Raw genomic sequence first — 14855 nt, 5'->3', positions numbered from 1 at the left:
CTCCTCTTTATATAGACCATTAGATAGCAACACTGCCTAAAACATTGATTAAGATAAATTCTAACTCCAGCAAAATGCACATGATGTCTTATTGAATTTCCTGTAAATTCAATAGCATCAAAATACAGAGAAAATAAAATTCAATGCAGAAGAGAAGTCAGCACTTTGTTGACTTAGGAACTAGTCAATAAGACCAAGATACATAAAGAAAACTTCCATTTTCAACTTTGGGTGTGTGTGTATTCAGTCTTTACAACTTAATTTTTATTACAGAAAACTTTAAACATACTTTGTAAACTACGTAGAACAGCCACAAACTCCATGTCCCTGTAAACCAGCTTCAACGATTAGCCACTCATGGCCAGTCTATACCCTCCTTCTTTTTCTTCCCTTTGGTATTATTTTGAAGCAAAGCCCAAACACTGTATCATTTCATTTTGACTATAATTTGATGGGGGAAAGGGAATATAACAGAAAGACTGGGAAGTGAGAGAAATGCCGCTTTCTCTCCACAGTCCCTGCCCGCAATTTTAAGTGATATACCCAGGAATGTTTTGGGAAATAAGCCCATATGCCAGGGCAAAGAATTGGCACTGGCAATTCCATTTTTAGTGCAGCTTCCCAAACACTTGCCCCCTCCCCCTCAGACAGCAGCTCCCTGCCTATCCAGCAAGGATAACTCTGGGAAGCAGTGCCAGTTGTGTATAGCAAGAGTGTATCCAGTCTTTAACTGGCACAGCCTCCAAGGACTGTATAAAATGGAACTGTTTTTCTCAGCACTGGATTAGTTATTAAGTCCCTGAATTGACAGGATTCCTCCAGTTTAAACAAGCGTCTAAATGTCCACCTTTTAAAACATGTCTGTGACTAATTTCATGAGCTGCCACCAACTAAGCGGGACAAGGAGGCAGAAACAACAGAGCCATCTCCCGGGAAAGGAAAGGGAAAGGGAAACTATAAGCAAGGGAAACAGTGGCAGAAACTCCACAGGAAGCTGGGAATCTAAGTGTATCTTCACAGACAGTCGAGTGCCAAAATGGTGTGGTTACCCTATGGTCAGTATTCAAACTGTGTGGAGAAGCAAATGGAGTGCTCCACTAGCATGGAGTCAGGAAAAAACCCAATTCCTCCGGGGTTCCGAAATGTTTTCATTCCAATAAAACAACTAGAAGAAGAAGAGTAGTGACGATAGCACCATACATTCTTGTTGTTTCATAATGCAGAAAACACGCTTCATCATCCTAATCATGTTGGTGTCTAAAGTATTATAACTTTTGAAAATACTCAGATTTCCTCAATAACCAAATACTAATATTCAAACAGCAATTTCATCTTGTTTACATAACAAAGAGTAAACTGTTTACAAAGAATATACCTTAATAATCACCATAATAAGAAAACTAATTTGAGGTAACTTCTAGTAACTTGTGCCATGGGGTAAGGCCTGTCAGTACACAGCCCATCAGACCAGCTGCACTTGGTAAATGAGATCCTTCACTACTTGATCCACACAAATCATGTTTCACTCCAGCCCTCTCCACTGCCCACAACCTATTAACCCCTGTCCCGGGGACAAAACTGATGATGAAATTTGGTATTAAAGATTTTTCATAGTAATAGGGGCCTTCTCTCCATTTAACAATACTGTCCCATTACCAAGATTTCTAATATCTTCTGTTAAAAAAAAAAAGAAAAACTGGTTTGTTTTATTACTACACAACTGAAGATTAATTTTGCAATGATACAAAGACTGTGAGGAAAGTTTCACCACAACTAACATGGATTTGTACAATTTCTCAGGTGAAGAGCAGCCTGAAGGTACTCACTTTTGTTGTCTTTGTATAGAACGGGGAGGAGAGCTGGTGAATAGGCAGGTCCACGATACTATTAGAGTTTGTGACACTGTTACTGTGTGTGTGTTCATCTTCCCTGCTGCTGTCATCAGACTGATCAAAGTCATCACTCTCCTGGTCCATCTCCTCTTCCTCTTCATCCTCCTCATCTTGGTCACCAGCATGTTCTTCGTCTTCCTCTTGTTCTTCCTGGTTTCCAGAGGAGTCCTCATCTACGGAAATAAACCGGTTGTTGTTCTCCTCCAGCTGCCCTTGCTGGGACTCGCTCTGGTCTCCAGGCCTAGGCTCCGCTCCCACGACTTCCCCATTCCTCGCCGCGTGCTCCTCCTCTTGGTGTCTGGGCTGCTGCTCCTCCTCCACCACGCGGTTCATCTGCTCCTCATCGGCCTGGCTTGAGGAAGGGTTACCTCTCAGAGAGCCTCCAGTGCGTCGTCTTTTGCTGCCCACAGAGAGCAGTTCCTGATTCATTTCCAAAAGCCAGCTTGCTACTTCTTGGACCTTGGCTAGGCTATCAGAAGACGCAAAGGTTTTCACATTCTGTAGAGAAAAATGAGGGGGGGAGAAAGGTTTTAACAATCTACATTATCTTCTACTTTTATGTTATATGTCTGCACTCCAAATTTTAATACAGATTGTAAAAAGATTAGATGCCATGTAGACATTAAGATGTTCTTTTGAAACCAATAGAAACTTTAAATTATAAAAGTTATGAGACTTTATAAAGACACACAAAAGTCATATAGTAAATAGCTTTATTTTAATCTCCTTTTAAAAATAATTTTAGAACAAAGGTTTATAGTTTACTTGCTTTGACCAACACAACACAATCTAACCAACAAAATATTCTTAAATTTTAGATCAGTAGCTCATCAACTATACCCTTCATCAAACTTCCACAAAATGCTAAAAAGTATATCAGAAAAAAAACCTATTCAATGCTCAGTTAAGTACAGGAAATGCTGAGATAAACCAAGATTAAAAGGCTTTTTTTTTTAAATCTTAGGAATTTTCCAAACTTTTCTGATCACAGAAGTTTGCCTTTAGACAGTTTTCTGAGTTACCAAATATAATCACTATGATTTTTGTTTTTCATAATGAATGTAAATCAACCAGACATCAAATAAAAAGTTTATTTCAAAGAAAAGAAAAGGAAAATAAAAATGTGTAAGTTCATACCCTCTGACCCAGTCACTCCACTTCTGGCAATCTATCCTAAGGAAGTATTCCTAAAACAGAAAAAAAAAGTAATGCAGAGGATACTCACTGCAGCTTTATCCACAAAAACAAAAAGTAAAAATAAATGCAAATTAAAATAATCAAAACCCAAACGTTCAAGACAAAGGAGCCCATGAGATGAGACATATTTAGTATATCTAAACTAAATACATCTAAACATGTTGCTCATAAAATTTGTGAAAATATGGATATTATACTATGCTAAGGGCAAAATCTAGGACATTATATGATCATAGAATGATTTTTAAACTGCATAATGACTAGATTGAAAACAATATATCAAAATACAAACTGCATTTAGGCAGTGGTATGATAGGTGCTTTAACTCAATTTTTACTGTATTTCTCAAATTTTATGTATCAAGCATGTTTACTTTTATACTTTTAACAGTGGCTTTAAAATTTGATCTGATATAGAATCTTTTCATAACGTTCCTTCTTAGATTTCATCCTTCGCAAATATCTACATGGACATAATTGAGGTTACAGAAAATAATGCCAACACATTACACAAGTTCATATAAAATTCCTTTAAAAAATATCTCTAAGGATTTCAAGAGAAGGAAATACAATATTCATTTTCTATCATGTCCCAAGAGTAACTACTTTATGTTACAATGATCTTGAAATAAAACAGCCTTATCCACTTTCCCAATCCTTGCCAATAGATGGTCACTCCCCGAAAGGGTCACAGGTCTCACTGCGAGCTTTAAGATGAGGTCAAGAAAGTCAAAAAGATAGTTTTAAAACAGTGGCATTTCATTTTCTTTTCTATAATCAACCATTTCTAAGAAATAAGCTACAGTTGGGGGAAAAACTCTAATTACACTGGAAGCTCAAATATAGGAAGAGTTTTAAAGATGGACCCCTGAGACACTCCCTCATCCTAAAAGAAGAGAAGTAGCCAGCAAAGATGGCTAAGCAGGAAAACCAAGAAAGAGCGGTGCTGGTGAAGCCAAGTTAGGGAAGCTTACCCAGCAGGAGGAAGTAAACGATGACAAGTATGGCTGACGGATGAAGCACGATGACGGCAAAGAACTGACCACTGCGTTCAGTGACGTGCAAGTCACTACTGCAGACGCAGTTTCCATTAGCTGAGGTCTGATACCGAGAAAAGTAGAATTAAGAGACTGGGAAAAGAGAATAGGGGTGGTGGGCACGGACAAGGTTGGAGTCTGATGCAAAAGGGAACAAAAGAAAGGGAGTGGAAATGGGTAGGCAAAGTGGTGTCAAGAGAAGATTCTTTTATTCTTTAAGACTAGCGAACTAGCAGAATATCTATACACTGACAAGAATGACCCAGCACAAAACAAAAAAAGCTGATCATGTAATCAAGATACAGAAGAAATAGTGAAATTATATCCTTAGTAATTAAAATGGGATGATGAGAAAGAGTACAAAAGTTAGAAAAGGGATAATTTTTAAAAAGGATACTATATTCATGGTGATAGGTGGAAAAGCAAAATAGTATTAAATAAATACTTTAAATTTATCTCTTTCACCAAATTTCTTAATGTGGGAACAGTTGGAAGGAAGTCAGGTTAAAAATACCATATTGAAAAACAGTGATCTACATAAATGAAAAATACACACACGTATACACATGCATGCACGCATGCAGTACCTCTATGTATATAACAGGAAATCTGCTATACACAGGTTTTCTTCAAAGCTAGAATCAAAACCTTGCTTTAGTAACTGTGTCTAAAGTTTAGCTCTTCTAACACTAACAAGAACATTTTTTACTTGGATACTGATGCACAGAACAGCATTAAGTAAGCGACACTGCCTGGTATAATGCAAGCTCCAAAAAAGTTGCTCTTTGTGTACCCAACCTGACAGGCATATTTTCACAAGATTGAAACAGGTTAAATGACATATTAAGAACAACTTACCAAAATAAAAAAAGAGAGAGAGAACAAAGGTCATAAAACAAATCATAAAGAATGTGTGTAAAGAAGAGAGGAGACTAAGGGTAAGCAGCTGACCTATCAACAAAGAGAAAGTTTATAACTGGCATTTCTAAAATAGTATTGGTCAACAAGGAACACTTCTCAATTATGAACAATAACAACAAATTACTATCGTTGTATAACTTGAGTGTTATATTGAGAACAGAGAAGAAATGTGTTAAGCCAGTAAAAATAACTGACTTATATTTACAGTGAGGCATGTAAACAGATTTCAAAGTAATATAGATTCTTATAGATAGACATGGTCAATAATGGTAAATCCAAGTGGAAGAATCAGATTTAAAGCACAGTCAATAAAAAATACATAATAACAAAGTGGAAAGTCAAATTACAGGAATTCTAGAATATCTGAAGAGGCTGAAAATATTCAATTGATAGATTTACATAAAAATTTTTATGCATATTTTATTGGATTGGATTTTTCTGACTCATTTTGAGAGTGGAAAACAGTAATAAATATATAAAAATTAAGAGAAAAAAATTTCACTTTCTGTTGGTATTAATTTAAAAAAACAGTATTTTAGGAAATTCGTTCTAATAATAATCTATTAAATAAGCCAATGACCAAATTAAAATAATAAACATCCAATAATTAATAGGAAATCAGAATCAACTATTAAATACTTTTAAGGGGAAAAAATTTTAAAGATAGTTAAAATAGTTTATTAAAAAAAAAAATCTTAAGCACCCATAATCTAAAACTTGAAAACTGCCATACAGGAAATGTTCATAAATGGGGTATTAATAAAAGTACATTTTTGCTTTTCAAAATCCTAATTTTAAACTTTTTTAGAGAAAACTTCTGTATGATTTAGGACACTTGTATCATATGTAACACAACCACCAACAAACAGAATCCTATGCTCTAAAAAAAAATTATGTAAACTTCAAGAGTGTTCTTTTATTTCTGAATCTTACCAGCATATGACGTCAAGATATATCAAATACATGACTTACATTTTTACCAATAACCAGTGAGACTGGACTTGAGGTCGATAGAACAAACTCTGATGGCTAATATATTTTGACATTAAATTGCATGATTTTTTGACAACTGAGCATGATGAGACTGGAAATGATTTAAGGTCAAGAATAACACTGATAAAAGAAAATCACAGAAATTTTAAATTGAAAATGCTCCTCCCTTCACAGACAAAGTGAAAGAGTTCAAAGAGATTCAGTATTTTTCAAGTTTGCTAGCTTCAAGCTAGCAAAGAGCAAAGCAGGAACCAGAAAGTGACTTTCAACTGGGTTTTCTTTCCTGTGCCTCAGTCTACATAACTAAATATGCCAAAGTCCTAACACTGGCAACTGACCTCTTCTCCAAAACCAGAATCACTACAATGCTAGATTTTATTACGCTAAAACACTGAGCACTCAATATATATGTTTCAGGCACAGATTAATTTTCTAGAGCATGTTTGCTCAGTCGTGTCCAACTCTTTGCAACTCCATGGACTGTAGTCTGCCAGACTCCTCTGTCCAGGGAATTTTCCAGTCAGGAATACTGGAGTGGGCTGTCATTACCTTCTCCAGAGGATCTTCCCAACCCAGGGATTGAACGTGCATCTCTTGCATCTCCTGCACTGGCAGGTGGAGTCTTTACCACTGAGCGACCTGGGAAGCCCCTAATTTTCTAGATGATAATGTTTAGAAATGTTAATCAATGACTTTTAACCTGAACCTATGGTAAAATTAAATTTTACAACACAACTCTTTATGCATGTATTTAAACAAATCTAAAGCAATGGCTTCAGAGAGAAGGAATGATGAAATGGTTATACCTAAAGTCTCTATAAATCACTATGCTTAATTAAATTTCATTATTCACAGTAATTGTGTTCTATAAAGTTGTCATAAATACCAAACAAGTGTTTCTAACAGAAACACAGGATTGAGTTCCTACAAGCCTCTAGTCATATTTTTGCCAACTGATCAACACATAATCTTTTCCTATGTGTATTTCTATTGAAAGACATGCTATTTATTAATAATAGATAATACATTTATTAACGCTGAAGTCAGTCAACAGGACTATACACTCAAGCCTGAATGAAGCTTATCTAAGAGGCATGCTCTCCATAAGGCACATCACAACACCAGGCAGCACCTCAAAGCAGCATAGGGATCATTTTAAAGAGCAAAATCACCAGTAACAAGCACGACAAGCTTGTAGTGAAAAATATTTCACTAAACAGACCATGAAATGGACACTTGTTTAGGATATGAAGGCTGAAACAAGAAAGCAGAATGTCACCTTGTTCAACTTCAGAGGGGAAAGTCCATGAAGGTGACTCAAATAGTTTGCCACTCTACGCATGTAAACATCTACAAATTACTGTGAAAGTACCGTAAGTACTGAATTTTGGTGCTACAGATAAATTTTAATGAGTAGGCAAATTCACAAATGAAGAACCTTCAAATAATGAGGCTGGATTTATGTACTGTATCTAAATCCTGTAGATAGTACACTGACTGTTATTCAAGAGCCACATAGTATTCTGAGATATCTATCTGTGAAGAAGCCACAGCATTACTTATTCATTGCTACAGTTCTGGTAAACTACAAAGGATAAATGATCAAAGAAATTCAAAGCTCAATATAGGTATTCATCACTAAATTTTTCACATAGGAATCAAAAGACCAGATAGCCTATATTAAGACTTTGTGTAAAATAATGGCTGGAGACAGAAAAGGAAGCAGGGGTACCACTTCTCCTCCTATCAAATGGGGAGCACAGGCTTCTCCTGGCAACAAGAAAGTCCAGAGAGGCCTGAACTAAGGGCATCTAAAGGAAGAGATGCTAGTCAAAGCTACGGTTTTTCCAGTGGTCATATATGGACATGAGAGTTGGACTATAAAGAAAGCTGAGCACTGAAAAATTGATGCTTTTGAACTGTGGTGCTGGAGAAGACTCTTGAGAGTCCCTTGTACTGCAAGGAGATCCAAACAGTCCATTCTGAAGGAGATCAGTCCTGAATATTCATTGGAAGGACTGATGCTGAAGCTCCAATACTTTGGCCACCTGATGCAAAGATATGACTCACTGGAAAAGACCCTGATGCTGGGAAAGATTGAAGGCGGGAGGAGAAGGGGACGACAGAGGATGAGATGGTTGGATGGCATCATCAACTCAATGGACATGCGTTTGAGCAAGCTCCGGAAGTTGGTGATGGACAAGGAAGCCTGGTATTTTTCAGTCCATGGGGTTGCAAAGAGTCAGACATGACTGAGCGACTGAACTGAACTGATTATAAGTGAAAGTGAAGTAAAGTTGCTCAGTCGTGTCCGACTCTTTGTGATCATGGACTGTAGCTCAGCAGGCTTCTCTGTCCATGGGATTTTCCAGGCAAGAGTACTGGAGTGGGGTGCCAATTCCTTCTCCAGGGGATATTCCTGACCCAGGGATCGAACCCAGGTCTCCCACTTTGCAGGCAGACGCTTTACCCTCTGAGCCACCAGGGAACTGATTATGATAACTGCTATTCAAAAAAATTCAATAATTAGGTTACTGAGATAAAAGAGAAATACTCTGTGACTTTCCCCAAGTTCTAGAAAATATAGGTGACTTTTAATCATTATAGCTGGTTAACTTAACAGCACTTCAGACGTAATTTCAGTGTTTTTTTAAAAAAAGTCTCTCATGAACTTTTAACAGTTTCTTATGAACACTGTTTCACAAAAGATGTTTGATTATTCATAACCATTTGAACTGTTTATATTAGGCTGCCTAAAGGAGTTAAAGCAGGCACAGTATACCTGTTAAAATGAGCTCTGAGAGCCTATCTCAGAGGGAATTAGAGTTGTGAGCCTCCAAAGAAGATTCCCAGGCAAAGACTAACTTTGAAATCACAGTGGTCACTGAGGAATGCTGGTTACCTGACGTACAGTGGGTGATCTAAGAAATTTGCCAAAGCCTCCACAGGACAGTGCAATACTAACATTTTCAGAAACCACTATGATTGATCGACAGTCATTTAAGAAGTTTTAAGACATAGATGGCAGGAAAATCAACCGGATTGTACTTGTCATCAAAGCTTGGAATCACTTTCTGTAAGCAGGTTTGGTTTGTCCCTGAATCCTAAAAAAGCCTCCCTAATCACCAAGATTTCTTCTCTGACCACACCATTTAGTAAAACTCCAACTTCATATTCTGAACTCTCTACATGACAAATTAATAATTATTATTAATTACTATGCTCAAACTGACTAAAAGTAAGCATCTAGAATATATACTACATACCACTTACTCAGTACCACGCTGCTACTCAAAATCCACCGAGAGCTTCCCATCTCACTCAGAATGAAAGTTATCTTTTAAAAAATTGTTGCCTGTACGATGTATGCCATCCCATCACTCTGAGCTCATATTCTGCTATTCTCTTTTTCACTTTGCTCCACTCTTTCTGTCCTTGCTCTTTCTGAAAGAGGAAAATGTGCTGCTGCCTCAGAGTCTCTGCACTGGATAAAGCTTCTGCCTGAATGCTCTCCCTCACATATCTGCACGGTTCTTTCCATTATTTTCTTTAGGCCTCTTTTCAAAGAACCTCTAATAAATGCACTTTTCCCAATAATCTTATTTTAAATAATCATTTCCTTCAGATCAGTTCAGTTGCTAAGTCGTGCCCGACTCTTTGCAACCCCATGGACTGCAGCACGCCAGGCTTCCCTGCCCATCACCAACTCCCATTACTCAAACTCATGTCCATTGAGTCAGTGATGCCATCCAACCATCTCACCCTCTGTCGGCCCCTTCTCCTCCTGCCCCCAATCCCTCCCAGTATCAGAGTCTTTTCCAATGAGTCAGCTCTTCGCATCAGGTGGCCAAAGTATTGGAGTTTCAGCTTCAACATCAGTCCTTCCAGTGAACACTCAAGACTGATTTCCCTTAGGATGGATTGGTTGGATCTCCCTGCAGTCCAAGGGACTCTCAAGAGTCTTCTCCAGCACCACAGTTCAAAAGCATCAATTCTTCAGAGCTCAACTTTTATAGTCCAACTCTCACATCCATACATGACTACTGAAAAACCATAGATTTGACTAGACAGACCTTTGTTGGCAAAGTAATGTCTCTGCTTTTTAATATGCTATCTAGGTTGGTCACAGCTTTCTTTCCAAGGAGCAAGCATCTTTTAATTTCATGGCTGCAGTCAACATCTGCAGTGATTTAGGAACCCAGAACAATAAAGTGTCTCACAGTTTACATTGTTTCCCCATCTATTTCCCATGAAGTGATGGGACCAGATGCCATGATCTTCATTTTCTGAATGTTGAGTTTTAAGCCAACTTTTTCACTCTCCTCTTTTACTTTCATCAGGAAGCTCTTTAGCTCTTCTTCGCTTCCTGCCATAAGGGTGGTGTCATCTGCATATCTGAGGTTATTGATATTTCTCCCGGCAATCTTGATTCCAGCTTGTGCTTCCTCCAGCCCAGCGTTTCTCATGATGTACTCTGCATAGAAGTTAAATAAGCAGGGCAATAATATACCACCTTGACATACTCCTTTCCTGATTTGGTACCAGTCTGTTGTTCCATGTCCAGTTTTAACTGTTGCTTCCTGACCTGCATATAGATTTCTCAAGAGGCAGGTCAGGTAGTCTGGTATTCTCATCTCTTGAAGAATTTTCCACAGTTTGTTGTGATCCACACAGTCAAAGGCTTTGATGTAGTCAATAAAGCAGAAGTTGATGTTTTCTGGAACTCTCTTGCTTTTTTAATGATCCAAAGGATGTTGGCAATTTGATCTCTGGTTCTTCTGCCTTTTCTAAATCCAGCTTGAACATCTGGAAGTTCACAGTTCACAGATCACTGAAGCCTGGCTTGGAGGATTTTGAGCATCACTTTGCTAGTAGTTTTCATTCCCTTGCATCACATTATTCCCCGCTCCCCTTTGCACTGCTTCCTTCTTCTCCACAGTACTGTATCAAAGCACTGAATATTGTCTGTTATATATAGTGCCCATTTGTCTATCCACTAATTTCTTCTTATATTATCTGCTTCTTCCCACCAGAATTTAAGCTACATAAGGAAAGAGACTTTCCTTTTTCACCAGTATTTTCAGGACCTACAAAAATGCTTGGCTTAGTAGGTCCTCAACACATTTTCTGAGTAAATAGTTATTAAATCTTGTTAAAGCCAGTCATATGCTGAGCAATTTTTCCTCATTAAAGAAGACTTACAAGCCAGGTACAAAAAAGTACCAATTATTTAAAACACAGTTTTTAAAGTTGTGATCTCTACTGAACAAGCACTTACAGTACTCTTGAAACTGAGAGGATATAAATCTAAAACCTTAACATTTTTTATAAACTAACATCTTCTAAGTCATAAAAATAATTTTTACCTTTATCATTTTCTCACTATTTCCAGCATATGCTATAAAAAATGTGTGACTAAAAAGATTAATACTTCAAAAACACATAATTTGTTAAGTATTTCTAGTTCCACATCTCACATAGTGCAGCCAACTGGGAAATCATATGTGCAGCTTAAAAGTGAAAATGTTTTAGGGACTGCAAAATGGGCTGAACAGATTCTCAGTGCTGTAGATTCACAAGATTAACAACACAAGGCACATCATACAAGTATTCATATAAGCAGCAAGTATTCATTAAGTTTTAGGGTTCTAGATAGTATATTCAAAAGCAGAGACATTACTTTGCCAACTAAGGTCTACCTAGTCAAAGCCATGGTTTTTCCTGTGGTCATGTATGGATGTGAGAGTTGGACTGTGAAGAAGGCTGAGCGCCCAAGAATTGATGCTTTTGAACTGTGGTGTTGGAGAAGACTCTTGAGAGTCCCTTGGACTGCGAGGAGATCCTACCAGTCCATTCTGAAGGAGATCAACCCTGGGATTTTTTTGGAAGGAATGATGCTAAAGCTGAAGCTCCAGTACTTTGGCCACCCCATGCAAAGAGTTGACTCATTGGAAAAGACTCTGATGCTGGGAGGGATTGGGGGCAGGAGGAGAAGGGGACGACCGAGGATGAGATGGCTGGATGGCATCACGGACTTGATGGACATGAGTCTGAGTGAACTCCGGGAGTTGGTGATGGACAGGGAGGCCTGGCGTGCTGCGATTCAGGGGGTCGCAAAGAGTCGGACACGACTGAGCGACTGAACTGAACTGAACACTTTAAATTCACATGCCTCATCAATCACATACATCTTTACTAGAAAAGACGCATAACTATCAGTTCACATGACAATATCTACTTTTTATATGCTATTTAACTTACAGTACATATTTTTGTTTGGCTACATTTAATTCCTCATCCCCATTCACCTCCACTACGTCTGCAATCTGGGTTTACTAAACTGAAACTGAATTTCAAACTGGTTGCCAAATCCCACTGAGTCTTTCACCATTTTTGTAGCTTTTTACATGATTGTCAATGACTCCCCTCTCTTTACAACTCTCATGCCTCTTAGTTTCCCTTGAGATCATCCTTTCCTTGGTATTGTTCCGCAGGCAGCACCTTTGTTCTCCACTGCCAGCTCTGAAATTTCCTTGCAACCTTGGGTTTTAAGTATCACACAGAAGTTAACGACAACCAACTCCACTCTCTCCAGCCAAGCTCCTCCACTGAGTCCTCTAGGTATATCAAGATATCCCACAGCTGCCCCAAATTCATTATTTTAAAACCTAAATTCCTGTACACTCTAAGAATTCTTAGATCCTCTCCTATTTTCTCTCGGTGAATGGAACCGTATTCTAGTCAGTTGCAGGTTTAGAAAATCTGAATGCCTCGCCCTTTTCAACTTCCTTCTACTATCCTCTCCCCTGAGCAATTCAATTCTAAAGCCATAAAGTGGAGTCAGGTATGTGTGGGGGATGGTGGGAGGAAAGAGCCTGACCAAGAAGGGTGAGGAGGGATCCATACAGTGGAGAAGGCAGGATGGTGTCAGAGCTCACCGGGATATGCAGGGTGTGGGGGCCCCTTCAACAGAATCTGCTATGGGAGCAGAGCTGCTCCACAGCCCTCAGCTACCTCATCCTGGAATCCACTCGAACAGTAATACCTGTCATGCTTCCTCTAGGCTTCCCCAGCAAACAAACGATGGAGCATGACAGGAATGCCCCAACAGCTAACTCTGTCTGGATGGGACTCCCTGCACATCTGTTTTTCTGGGGACCTGACCTGACACAGAAGGTATTCATGTACTGTTGTCAAAAACACTTGGGATGATATAAAAATGTTCTGGAAGACACCACAAAATGGTCATCTTCATTAAACAAAGGCCATTTTACTCTAGAATATTTAAAGAATATCGTCTGCTATGTAAAGAAGTCCAGTGGCTTAGCTAAGGAGAAGTTCTTAACAGGGTATGTGAGCTGAAAGGGTCCTTTGAAGACAACAGAAGAACAGGGCTTGTTTTATAGCAACACTCTGAAGATGGAGAGTGGCTGCAGACTCCACGCTCTTCAGTCTCTCGCGGTTCTGACTTCAAGGGACAAGGATTTTGGATTTAAAAGGAAAATGCACTTCTGGAAAACACTGTGTTACAAAAAAGAAAACTTGAAATGTTTCCACTGCTGCTGGAGCCCCAGTGAAGAAGACACCAGCAAGTCTCAAGCCTCATGAGAAACCACCTGGGGAAGCTGCGGAACACACTGAACTCATTTTCTTTCCCTTTCAAAACAAGCATATCAATGAACAGGTTCTCTTTTCCTGAATCATCTGACTGCGAGAAGCTGACTTGGAAAAAACAAAAAGTAAGCAGCAGCAGTCTAATACATTCAAGATGAGTTTTACTGATCTGCCCAGGAAAGTTCTGGATTTCTGTGAAGAAAAGACCGTCCTGCTATTCATAGGAAACAATGAACATTATGCTGCAGCTTCAACCTCTCATACATTTGAACAGTCTTTTATTTATTCAGTGAACACTTAAAACAGTGAGCTAAAAAATGCTCTCATTTCGGTTGAAAGAAAAATTTGTATGTGCTTGCTTATCTCATGTTTGACCCTGAACAGTATTTCTAAAGCAAAAAACAAGCACATGAGATAAATACAATTTTTACATTAAAAAGGTAAATTTACAATAGAGGTAAATATAATTTTTAAGATTCAAAAACAATACTTTCAGCACATATGAGCCTATAAAGGAAGTAATTTTCTAACTATTTGGCCTATATTTGAACTTGACCATGTTACTGAATAAGCAAATGCTTTTTCAAAGTTTTATATAAAATTGTGTCTAGACAATATTTTCATTCATATTACTTTGGCTTATGGTTTTGGTTGCTTTACTATTCAGCACTGTCAATAAATTCTCATGTTGTTAAAATTAATTTACAAGCTTTATTTAAATTAAATCTGCTGAGTCTACATTAAGAAAAATTAAGTCCCATTTTGGTTTAAGCTAGTTACATGAAATGTATTATGTTTCTTATGAGTTCGCAAAATTCATGGAATGATAAGAGATTAATCTCTCTCTTTTTTCTTTTTTTGGCCACACTGTGTGGCTTGTGGGATTTTCATTCTCTGACCAGGGATTGAACCCAGGCCCTCAACAGTGAAAGCAACAAGTCCTAACCACTGGACCATAGCGGAATTCCCTAAAATAGATTAATTTAAAGTAAGCGAAGCTTAATTACCAGGGTGTTGTATTTTTCCCCCAAGAAAAGTTGGCTAAAATGTTTAGTCCTGAATACTGGGGCAGAAAGGAGGAATGCTCTTACATGTACGGTATTTCATGTGGATTTCAAATAGCAAAAATCTGTGATAAGGCCTATTTGGACAAGGTTAAGAAGCTAAAGTTTAAAAAAAAAGAAAAAACGAATTTCCTCTGT

At 38.1% G+C, this 14855-nt stretch overlaps 1 protein-coding gene across 1 annotated transcript in view; it reads right to left on the bottom strand.

Moving 5' to 3' along the window:
- Positions 1-14855, bottom strand: part of FBXW7 (F-box and WD repeat domain containing 7) — a 219574-nt gene that overhangs the window by 89291 nt on the left and 115428 nt on the right. Inside the window, exons 3-4 of the mRNA XM_052654428.1 lie at positions 3030-3079; positions 1827-2390 (exon numbers count right to left, since the gene is read on the bottom strand). Of these exons, the coding sequence (XP_052510388.1) occupies positions 1827-2321 (495 nt within the window). The 5' untranslated portion in view covers positions 2322-2390; positions 3030-3079. The remainder of the gene's footprint in view (positions 1-1826; positions 2391-3029; positions 3080-14855) is intronic.

This window comes from Budorcas taxicolor, chromosome 17 (genome assembly GCF_023091745.1).
Source record: "Budorcas taxicolor isolate Tak-1 chromosome 17, Takin1.1, whole genome shotgun sequence".
Taxonomy (NCBI): domain Eukaryota; kingdom Metazoa; phylum Chordata; class Mammalia; order Artiodactyla; family Bovidae; genus Budorcas; species Budorcas taxicolor.
This window is presented reverse-complemented; position numbering and strand designations above follow the sequence as displayed.